The sequence below is a fragment of the Pogonomyrmex barbatus genome, unplaced genomic scaffold, assembly GCF_055798465.1.
Source record: "Pogonomyrmex barbatus isolate J1 unplaced genomic scaffold, ASM5579846v1 scaffold2, whole genome shotgun sequence".
NCBI lineage: Eukaryota > Metazoa > Arthropoda > Insecta > Hymenoptera > Formicidae > Pogonomyrmex > Pogonomyrmex barbatus.
In genome coordinates, this window is record NW_028297116.1 from 5,019,710 (window position 1) to 5,032,300 (window position 12,591).

Consider the following 12,591-nt stretch of genomic DNA (forward strand, 5'->3'; position numbering starts at 1 on the left):
AAAAAGTATATAAAAGTATATAAAAAATATATTTATTAAAAAAATTCTGTTTTCAGAAAAAGTTCAGAAAAAAATATCAAGCATTTTGCAGCTTTGTCATGTTAGAAAATTATTTCAAAATTTTACGTGTACATAATTTTTCATTTTATTGATACAATTACTTTTATAGGAAAAGTAAATTTATATTAATATCAAATATCTATTTTTCTTCTATGATTTTTGCTCTCATTAAAATAATCTCACAAAAAATAATTTTTTACAATAATCGTGTCTCCTTTTTTATAATTTGCGTGTTAAATTTCATGATTTATAATTTTTCGAATTATTCTCAATTTTGATAAATCATGAAATAGAATCATGAAATATCATCCTCGATGATACTTCAGTGTCTCAAATTGATTTATTTATTAATATTTGTATAAAAAAAGATTGTTATAATGCAAAAATAAATTCGCACATAAACATCGACGTTAATCACATCATTTGAATATCGGAAGATCGACCATCGATGATTCAATATGGCGGAAATATCTGTTCTCGTTTGCCTTCCACGTGGTTCGTCTATCTATCGATGATCGTTCGTGGTAGCGGCGGCGGCGGCGGCGAGAGGCCGCCGATCACGTGACGTCGCGATCGTACGATCATTCGCAAGCCGTTGGCCGCCGGCCGAAATTACGACGCCAAGTTAGTAGCGCGCTTAGTTTCATTCATGAACGCCAGGAACGCGCGGCCATAATACTCCTGTAATCTGTATTGTGTATACACCGGGCCGTACACCGCGTCGTTGCGCTTAGTACTGCTGTCGATGTGCGTGCGCCTTACAGTCCTACACGTGATTTTTGCTTTGTGCCGTGTTTTTGTATGGTGTTACCCGTGCGCGAGCGTATCACCGGCTGGAAATTATCAGCGATAAATCCGGGGGGCACCAGCTAGCGGCGAGACAAGTGCGTGAGACAAAACACGAAGTAATTTCCAGCGACTTATAAAGTTGCCGGACTTTCCCCGATACCCCCGCGAGATCGCACCGATCGGTCGGTGGTCCCTCGTCGTCTCTCGTTCGTCGTCCGTCGACGGCGCGGCCGTTAAACGTGTGTCATTAGCGTGGGTTCGGCCGCGTACTTTCGGAGCCGCGTCCGTGACGTTTGTCTTCGCGCCTCGCTCGACTCGGTTATGAATGGATCATAAAGAACGGAATTCCTCGGTCGTCGACGTCGACTGGGTTGCAATTCAAGGGCTCCGTCGAGTAAATCCATTCTCGAGCTTATTTAGCGCGGTTTCGCGATCTTTGCGTCTCCGCGAAGGAACGAATTCAAAAAAGAAAAAAAAATGAAATGCGCGCCGGAATAGATCGCGCGGGTGGTTTTATGATTTAGCGAAGCGTCATCGGAGCGCCTCTTCGTATTCCGCAGATCGCGTCGTATGGAGATTGAGATTCTAAAAATACGAGCACCTTCCCCCCCCCTTTTTCGTTTTTCGCTATGGTTACGTGTGATTATAATTCGTAAAAAATATTTCGAAAATCTAAGGAATAGAAAGAGAGAAAGAAAGAAAAATAAAAATTACATTATCATTCTCCTCCTGTCAGGTTTTTTTTCTCCGTTTTGATTTCCAAAGAGGATTTCTTTAATCATACTCTTCTCATTAAACGCAAGCACTTTTCTTATTAAAAGTAAGATACAAGTACACACGTAGAGCGGAGAAAAAGTATGAAAAAAATAAAGCGAGTACTATTACTTTTTCTAAGTTATTTTTCTGCAAATGTAATATAAAATTATCGATGATCATTATAAATAACTGAAAGGTTGTTCAATCTTTGATTTTTAAGAGATCAATCTCATGAATGGCAAAGGGATATTTTATTTCTGATGTCTATTTTAATTAGTGCTGCTTAATTTCTATTTAATTTACATTTTTTAGTTTTGTGAATTAGAAAGAGATGAAAAATAAGTTGAACAAAGATTAATAGGCATTAGTTGGTATATTTATTTCATGTAAAGATTTATCTCGCGAATGTCATGACTGCGGGATGAAAAAAAATTGAAATAGATTAAAATATTTTTTATCGCATAAAATAAGAATAAAACCGATTTTGATAACAGAAAAGGCAGACATGATATCATCCACTGTATATTATAAGTTTAAACGAAGGATAACTTTGGAATGACTAATAAACAAATAAGGCAAGGAAAATTTTCGTTATTAAACTCGAAAAGAGAATTCTTTTTAGACATTTAATTTTCGAATACTTCGATGACTATTCTCACTATTCGAATTTTGAAAACATCAAAACTTTAAATCTTTGAAATATCAGAATTATATGATTTTTTTTAATTGCAGTCTCTGAAAATTTTCTTTCGAGACTAGACAAAATTTGATAATTTAAAGTTTCCTTTGAATCCCTCCGAAGCTACAAAATTATCACTAAATTAGTAACCAAAACATGATATAAATCGTGATAGAAACGTAAATTGTTATGGCAATTTGAAAGCTTTAGTGAAAAACTTGTCGCCTCAACTCTGTTCTTTCTTTCTCTCTTCTACACCCACGTATTTATCATCGGTATGTTTCTAATCAACTGCACAGGTACGTTCCAAAACCCCCAATTTTGGTTGCTGAAACTCTACAGTTTATGTCACGCATATTATAGATTTCGAGTAATTAAATTAACTTTTGGAACATATCTCGGGTAGCTTCGTTTGGAGTTTGATTTTTCTACCTTTCTTATATTCTAAAAAAATTCTTTCAGTCATCATTTTCTGATGTTTTTTTCTTCTGTATATATATATATATATATATATATATATATATATATATATATATACACATATTTGTGTACTTAGCATTGTTTAAAAGCGTCTTCTACTAAAATAAATACGATGTAAAATAATATGTAAAATAAGATTTTACGAAGAGAAAACACAGGCGCGGGAATATGGTGGCCTGTATCAGATGGTCGGAGGTTTTTGCAGAATTTCTGTAGGTCTCGAGGCACGGCGCGGCAACGTCGCGACTTGTCTCCTTTCATCTTACCATTTCTACTTTTCTCCTTCTCTCTTCTTGCCTCGTCCTTTTCACGTTTCTTTCCTTTTTCTTGCCGTTTTCGTTCGCCAAGACGACGAACGGTGACAAAGAAGGAGAGCGCTTCACTAAGAAGTGACACGAAGCCACGACGCTTGACTGACCCGAAACAAGATTGACGTTCGAGAGAAGACCCAAAGGTTCGATCTTTTCTACCGAGGTAGCCGCATTTTCGGAATTTTCTCGTAGAGCGTCTCGTCCAAAAAAAATATTTCTTGAATTTGGAATATCTTAAGAACCGAGAGACGCCATTTTTTTATCTACGAAACCTTTGGCCTTCTACCGAAATTCAAGTTGAATGAATTATGGAAGACTAATTTGCGAGTGAATGATATACGGAGTCTACTACTTGCGATCCATTCAAAGTCAACGATGATTCACAATTTTTCTCGGTGAAGCATGAATGACGTCGAGTTTGGCATACGGGTGTATACGCGCCGAGATACAGCGAGAAGAGTTTGTCTACCCGCATGTGGAAATCCAATAATAGCCCCTTGAGAGATATTATGTTGCTCTTGATAAGTTTGAGACAATGGACACTCCACTTTTGCGATGGGCGAGCTTATATATTCGGATATATATTAATACCTACCATGTTGTTTGGCGCGTCCGAGAACATTGCATCATTATAACTCAACATTAGAACGCAATAATTGCTTGAATGCATATGCACAACAATAATTTAATTGATAATAAATTCCATTGACTGAATAAAAAACACTTCTAGATAATGAAAAGTATATTTATGCATTTATAAAGTATATCATAATGACTAAAACGAAATCTTTTCTAGAAAAGATCGAAGAATCTTAATCGAATCTTACTTAATTGGTTAAATTTACATGATTTAATTTACATTAATTAAGTTAAGTAATCTTATTACTTAATTGTTTGTTAATTATTAATAATTAATCAAATGTCGTGGTAAAAAAAATGTTTAGATGCTATGTGAGACAGTCGTTCGTTTGAGATCTAGAAAAAATAATATAAGATTATAAAATATTTTTAAGATTTAATAAAAATAGAAGAAATCTAAATATTAAATTTTTTAAGAAATAAAATAGTCATTTTTATTATAACTGTTAATATATAAAGTACACACACACACACACACACACACACACACACACACACACACACACACACATTTTATATATATATATATATATATATATATATATAGAGTCGAATAAATAACCCGTATTTCTATGTACACGATTGGTTTTAATCATTATATATTTTTTTAGTCAAAAGTTACAGTGCAGTAAATAAAAGGTATTTTGTACAGTAGAATGCCGATACAATGGCGATCATTATCCCACTAGGTTTACGCTATATCAGAACGAATAGACCTGAGACAACGTGACGCTATTTTGCCTTTTTTATCGAAAGATCTTTTTCCGTAACTTTTTCGCCTGGTTCGGCAGGTAGATACAAGAATGAAAGGCATTCTGAAAGCATGCGTCTTACAAAAGAAATATTTAACCCATGACGGTTTGGCTTATGCTCTCAGTTAGCGAACATAAATGTTGCATCATCATTGCGACTATGTTCCATTCATCAAACGAGTGTTTTCAAAATTTAAAATGAAATACATTATCGAATTTGGCAGACCAGCTTATTTATTTACTGGTTTTGAATCCGCTTTCAACTGGTTACCTATCTTGGCGTTTAATTCTGCTGATAACAATAAATATAATCCAGATCGATGATAACAATGTACAAGTGGAGAAAGCGAACAAACAAATATAAAATAAAAATATTAAATAGTATAAATATTATAAAATAAAAATATTATACAGAAGTTAATATCGAATTTATTCGTGAATTTATGTCGTTCAAGAATACAAATTTATATATGGTTTATACATTTAATGAATATTTTATTATTCCATTGTTATTAAAATAATAAGTTTATACGAGAATTAATAATTTCTCGAATCTCTAAAGCATCGACAATGATGCACCGAAATAAATGTTTTCGTGCTATTGCAATAATAGTTGACTGCGATTAATTAAGTAACATATCTCATGTAACATTTAAAAGCTTCGTTAAAAAGCGACAGTATTATGAGCCAGTTTCGAGTTTTGTTTACGTGATCCTTTTTGGACTTCAGAAATGGCGGGGATCAATATTTTAGTAATGCTATTTTTCTTTTTCCCTAATTCGCTATATTCATATATAAGTTCCGAGAATGTGCGCGATATCTCCTTTTCTATGCTGCAGATAATCTGAATGATAACGGGAATATGCCCATCAAATTGTAAGACCGCGTAAGCGTGTTCAATAACACGCGATATCATATCGGCTATAAAGGCGTCGTATCGCAGAGTCGGAGAATTTCGCAGCTAATCTCGACTTTCACATGATAATCTAAATGTCTGTTCCCGATTATTCGCGGGGTGCCAGATAAAGGGAACACGATGATTTGATTTCACTTTCCTTTAATCCGATTGGTTTAAGGAAAAAGAAAATTTGCTACTTCTGAAATTATCGGCGTTTCGCCGAAAGAGCGTTATCTTCGCGCTGAAGGTAACAACCGTGCAGATGAAGATAATTATGAGAGATCTTCCGTAGCAAATAAATCGATCCGTTTTAATTTGCTTTCTTTATCGCCGGCTGCCGTCGAATTGCGGCAGGGGTGCTGATAAATCGCGAGATAAACCCTATCGGTCCGTTAGGCAATTATTTTTAGTTGATTGCATATTATCGTACAGTGTATGAGCTGCTGAGAGCATCAATCACTACTTGCTATTCGCATAAGTTTTTAATAATAGAAAACGTATTCGTGACTTTTTTTTTTTTTTTTTTTTGAATTCATCTTTTTCTCCTCGAGAAGCTATATTCGTTGCACAAATAACCTATAAATAGGCCAAATATCACAGTATTATTATCGTACAGAGCGAGATGCAGCCTACGAACCACGGTAGCGTATAATATAAATTAAGTGCCAATTAACGTTGGACGATATCTTTCAAGTATATTCATTTCTTTTGACACACGAGTGATAAGCTGGACCGATATAATCCGGACAATAATTGATTCACTCGGATTCGTCGCATTTAGAAAAAGTGCTCGCTTTAAAGAAACTGCGTGCTTTTGCGTGCTCCGTACATTTTCGAATCTCTCTTGTAGACACATTTTAACCGCGTGTAAAGGGTCGTGAGAGTGTCGAGGTAGTCGAACAGTTTTCCGTCTACCATCTGGCGGCTTCGGGGTTTCGAGCCGGAGTAACCTGATCTTCGTCGCCACAGATTCGAATATCTCTTGTGCCTCACATCGCCTCATCCGAAACAATAGCTTCTTAGCCTTAATTAAGCCTAACTTCTATTAAATATATTCAAAACGACGAGTATTTATTTAAAATAAAATACTCTCATCTCTTGCGCTAGAAAGAGCTGTGGAAAAATTTCTGCGTTAAATGCCAATCCATTTTTACTAGTTAATTAGCTTATTATATGATAAAGATTTCAATCTACCGTACTTTTTTATTTAAAACGATACAAAAAAAATTGATTCTTAAATCAAGACATAATCATTCTCATGTATAAACCAGAAGATTATAATCTTCATATAGAAGATTCTTAGTCTTGAATTGAACAAAAATAATATTTGCATCGATACAAATTAAATCAAGACTAAAATTTTTAAAAAGACCATAATATTCTTGTTTATGGGAATTATATATTATATTTGTTTTATTTATTCACATCAGTCCTGATTGTTTTAAACGTAATCCAAATTGTACGCGACATTGAATAATAATCTTTTCAGAAATTTTTCCATATGTCGATTTAGCGAAAGCACAAGCAGTTTCAAATCAATGTTTCAAAATCAATGAAGTTGGGACTCGTAGAATATTTTACACAATCCAATTATATTGGATTATCGGATTAAACGTAAGGCAAAATTATATAATTATTGATTGTTAGAACATTCGCTTCGTTTATATCACGGCTCGTTCTTTGCCGGACGATATCGACCGCGTACCTAAAAGCGGACTATTTAGCGGTTGATAAATAAATGTATCCCACGAACCAGAATATCGTGCCAAGTCGGCGAAGTCGGTATAAAATTATAATTGGGACGTCATGTCGTGCGATCCAGGCAAAGAACCACGCAAGCTCGAAAATGTAACCCAGGTTCCTTCTCTTGCGTGCGGCTACTGTCACGCGATAATTTGAATAATACTCGATGCTTGTTTTGCTATAGTACCTTGTGATTAAGTAATTAATAAAGAAATTCCTTTGCAGTCAAAATGGACATGGAATCCCTGTACGACTACGACGAAGAACAGGATTTTTATGAAGAGAGCCCTGGAACCAGAAAGAGCGGCTATCCCATCGATCATCGATCTATAAAGGTAAATATTTCAACTAATAAACTGACGTAATTGAATAAATAGAATAAATAGAAAACACATATCTCGTTTCATACAGTTATTTTAAAATAAATTTTTCGTCCAATGATTGCGCCTAAAAACGCTGATTTAAATGGATGCAGTATTTCACTAAGATTTCTTTTTACGCATTTCTCAAATAATAATATCAATCTGTAATTATTTCTAATATACATTACCCGACCATTAAATTTGTGTTAAATAAAATTAATTATAATTAATGTACAAAATTAATATGCAAAATGAACAAAGTTAAGAAACGAAAATTATCTTAAATTATTACACATTACATTAATTTAAGGTGGGATGTTTCTAGTTTGTTTGAACGAACGAATCGAAGATTTTTGAGAGCTCATAAAGTTTGTCCATAAAGATTTTTTTTTTTTTTTTTCAATTTTAAGTATACCAACGATATTAATTATGATATATTTTAGACTTGATAATTTATTTATATAAAACTTAATCTTAGCACAACAAAGTACCGTGCTTGACTCTTTTTTTTTCTTATTGGTTTATTTCTTTTGACATAGAAAGTCCATTATTTCTTTGTCATTTAATACTTCTTATTTTTTTCTATGTTTGCGCGTACTTAGATTTTGAGATCTTGTAATAATAATGGTTTTAAATTCAAGAAAAAAAAAGCTGCATTTCATCGAGTAATCGCCTAGATAATGGCGATCGCGTGAGACGCGCCGCGGATATTCCTCGCGCTCTCGACGAGGTTGGCAAGCGGGCGCGTTGGCCGAGCCGGTGATTGTGAGCAGTGCCACTAACAATTCGTTCCTTGTCGCTCTCCGCCTTCGTTTTATGAATGAACGTAGAACCGGCACTCGGTTCCCCTCCCGTTCTTTGCCCCGCTATCCCCCACCTTCGCCTTCAGACTTCATCTCTCTGTCACCGACTGACCCTCGTCCGTTTCGCCTCCACTCTTTTCTCTCTCTCTCTCTCTCTCTCTCTCTCTCTCTCTCTCTCTCTCTCTCCCCCCTCCCTCTCTCTCTCTCCTCTCTCTTCTACTTCCTCCTCTTTTCATTCTGGCTCTCTATCCATCGCTCAGCGAAGCCGAACGCGTCTGGTTGCCGTTGATTCGTACGTTGCAAAGCAGTGAACAACAGACCAAGACTCTTGATTCTCTTCAACCGATTGACTTCTCGTGAAGCTCGTAGCGTCCCGAAAAGCGTAGCGTTCCTATACAAGTTGGTCGCAGTAATTATGCGACTCTTTGAAATTGGACTTCTTCACGACTTTGTAATTTAGCGAAAAGTTAAATTTTTTTTAATATGAGGAATCAGGTATTTTAAAATTCTATATTTTTATACTTTTCAATTTGTATGTTTGAGATGCGTGAGATTAATTATATGTAATATTAATCGTATAAAAAATATTTCAAAGAATCAGTTTGAAAAATAACAAAGATATTAATGTATATCGACTCTATAATTTCATTTTTTTTTAATTTCTATAAATTGAAATATGTATAATATGTTTAAAAAAAAGAGATATTTTTTGATTTTTTGTCATCTTTCGATTTGTGACACATTTTTGTGTCTAGAATGTTTTATCGAGATGTTTATAATGATAATCTAGTGTATAGCTTGTGACATTCAATAAATGTTAAGTGCGATAAAATTATCTATATTTTTTTGTTTTCTGTGTTTTATCAAATGTAATAATTATATGGATTTTGTTGTGAATTATTAGTGCGTTTTGACGTAAAGACGCCGAGAAATAATAAATATCCTATTGAATATTCGTTACAAAAGTCAATATTGAATAACTTTATTTGCACATGACCAAGATTTAAAATAGAAAATGTATTCTGCACATTTATTATTTAAAGTTCTCAGCATTTGGAGATCTCTTGAAAGTATTTTTCAAGCTTTTATGAAAGGCAAAGCTAACTATTTAAATCAGCCCCCGCCTCTCTCTCTTTATAGAAACCATTCATAAAAATCAATTAAAGCTCACTTAAACAGCAATTAATTTTGATTGTTTGTAAAACGTATTTTAGCCGGATGAAATGAAATAGGCGACTGCCGAACGGAGGGAGAAGAAAAACGGAAAGAAAAAAAAAAAAAAAAAATCGGTAATTGTTAAAATATTCGTTCGGAGGGATCGAACGAACCGAGTTGGTACGAATCGTTCGATCGTAGGAACGTAGAAATCCGTGTATGCCAGTCGAGAGAAACGAAACGCGGAGAGGCGTCGTGCGCGGGAGGAAATGCAACGCGTATATAAGGGAGGAGAAAGGGAAACCTAAGCCGCCAGAAATAGCATCCCTTCCCGCATGATGCAGCCAGACTTTCTGCATGCGCCTCTGGTCGTTTCTAGTCGCATGCACCGTTGGCTGCCTTGCCTACGTCATACATTTGCCCGTCGCAGCACGTTGCGGCGTGCGGCAACTCGGTCGTCCTACACGAGATTCATTCTCGTTCTCCGATTTTTTTTCTCTTACCTTCCACGTGACGGCGAGAGCGGCGAAGCCATAACGTAGTTCCAATCGCGTCACTTTGAATCTCTTCCCCCTCCCGCCATACGCCTCACGCTCATTATTTCACTTTTATCCCATAAGCGAAGGAAGGACGAGAGGAAGGATGACTGGCATAGATCCAGTTTTCTCCCCTGTATATTTCGCGACGTCTCGCGTATTTTCATCCTTTTTTCCCCGTCTATTAGATATCGGGCCCGCTATTATTACGTCGCCTTTCATCGTTCGTTATAATATTTTTGTTACATGCTACCCACGTGGCTCATGCGCCTCGCAGCTAGTGCACTCGGCGTCCCACGCCTTCCATTCTTGGCCTTCTGTTCCGTTCTTCGCTTTCTGTGCGCAGCAGCAAAGACGTATAAAGGGACAATGTAATTTTAGTTTTATTTAACGCGTTATTTGTAAAACGTCGCGACGTAATACACGCCACGTAGTTTCTTCGGCCGCAGTTAACTCTCGCCCTACTTTTCGAGCCGCTCGCTGTTCCAACAGTCGCGAAATTTTTTTTTTTTTTGTCGTTTAAAGTTTATTCATTCTGTACACTTGACGAGAATTATTCAGAGTTTAAATGATATCTTTTGTGTGTCGCGTATTTGGTGATGAATATATACGAAAAAATTCCATATATAATGTGAAGGTAAAAACGTTAAATAATATCGCGTGGATTCGCATAATCCATGCGATGTTATTTAACGTTTTTACCTTCACTTTTGGAATTTCTTCATCGTATATATTCATCGCCAAATACGCCATACACGGTAAAAAACATTTTGTTGTATTAAATTGTGTTAAAATCGGTCCTTGTTAAAATTTTTGTGTTAAATAATCTACATATTTATATGTAAATTTAACACATCTATCTATGTTAACTGACCTTAACAAATGTAAAATTATTAAAATGATTTAAGAAATGTGTTAAAATAACACAATTCGTACGTATTTATTCAATATAAAAAAATTTTGTTAAAATTTACACAAAAAAATGTTGGTTTTACTCTGTAACAGGAGTGGGGATGACTTGTTATTACTCTTTGTGTGGTTTCGGCACAGTCTCGAATTTTGACGCGTCTCGACATGTTATTTTATCATAAAAATTATGTTAATTGTAACACACAATTAACTTCAAATTAAGATCAAGAGTACATTTCTTTTTTATTGAAATATTAATCTAGTGTCGATGTTACTATTTAACATATCCATATTATGTTAAATTAACACAAAATTTTAAGTGGACCGTTTGGGATATGCGATTTATGTTAAATTCAACACATTTTTTTCCAACAGTGTACACAAAAGATGACATTTAAACTCTGAATAATTCTCGATAATTTTAATAAACGTTTCACATGATGTTTGAAATTGTTTCTACCTTTGTTCTCGATTTACTGACGATTTAATTTTACATCTTTCATATTTTGCGTATTTTTAGAATCCTCTCGCTCAAAGCAGATCGTTACGATTGTTTTAATTAATGGTGGATTGTCTGGCCAATTTAACGACTGAAAACTTAGCCATCGATCTCGTGTTAAGTGTGGGCGCGGTTCATCCGCTTCCTTCGCTGCATACACGACATATTTCTATCGATATTGCTACACATTCTTCGCTCTTTAGAATAGCATTTGAAATACACACGGGCGTTTTATGAAAATATCTATTTCGTAAATACCAATTCCTCAAACGAAAATATAATCCAATAATGGAATATATTTTCCATTATTTGATTCGAGACTTATATAAAATTCATTTCCCATCACGATTTACATTAGCAGATATCGAATTTTCGCAAACATTATTGTTGGCGTTTTACTATAAAATAACAATAATATTATATGCAATAGTAAAAGAATCATTATCACACATCGCGACATAGATACAATCAACTCCATGATTTAGATATAATTTAATTACGTATGATTATCATTGAAAATTTTATACGTAAACCGCAATCTCAGAACGAAAATATTTGTCTCGGATCTCATTTATACGCAATACATTCATTACTTTTACACGAAATGTAAGCTCACTGCGATATAATAAGCGAGAGAAACGCTTTGGCATTGATTTTTCCGATAAGCTATTAATGTGAGTCGTGAATGAGCCATTGGCTAATTTAATTTTGTTCGCATTCGAGATAGATATAATCACGTCTGACCGATTAATTACTCAGCGTAATCGATAAGATATCCAGGCCGACAAATCCAACGCAAAAATAAATGTTGTTTTACGCGATTTCGTAACGGCGCAGTATGCATCGCCATGTATTCCTTTCTGTTTTCTTAATTAACATACATAATTTATATTACGCAATCTATATATAATTCTGAAGCAATTAAATGTATTATATAATATCTTTCTTTGTCAAGATTTTCAGCGTAAAATAAATCATATTGAATTTTACAGAAGCATACCTTAGATAAGATTTAAGTCGAGTCTCTCCGTTCTAATTCTGCTTCTGAAGGAAACAGAAAATTGCTCAAGTTTCACTTAAATCCAATTAAATTTATAGAAACCATCTTATAAATCCACAAAGGAGACTAAATACATTCGGTAATATTCAATTATTAAATTCCTCCGATATGTGCGACGGACTTTAACGATTTACACGATTACATCGTAAAGGACAACCGT

At 34.7% G+C, this 12,591-nt stretch overlaps 1 protein-coding gene across 5 annotated transcripts in view; it reads left to right on the top strand.

The window, feature by feature from the left end:
• Nucleotides 1-664: 664 nt before the first annotated feature.
• Nucleotides 665-12,591, top strand: part of pnt (ETS transcription factor pointed) — a 115,176-nt gene continuing 103,249 nt past the window's right edge. For 2 of the 5 annotated variants that reach the window (XM_089077278.1, XM_089077286.1), the window contains exons 1-2: nt 691-944; nt 7,333-7,442. In XM_089077278.1, the coding sequence (XP_088933404.1) occupies nt 7,338-7,442 (105 nt within the window). In that variant the 5' untranslated portion in view covers nt 691-944; nt 7,333-7,337. The other 3 variants (XM_089077279.1, XM_089077280.1, XM_089077282.1) reach the window with 3 other exon arrangements.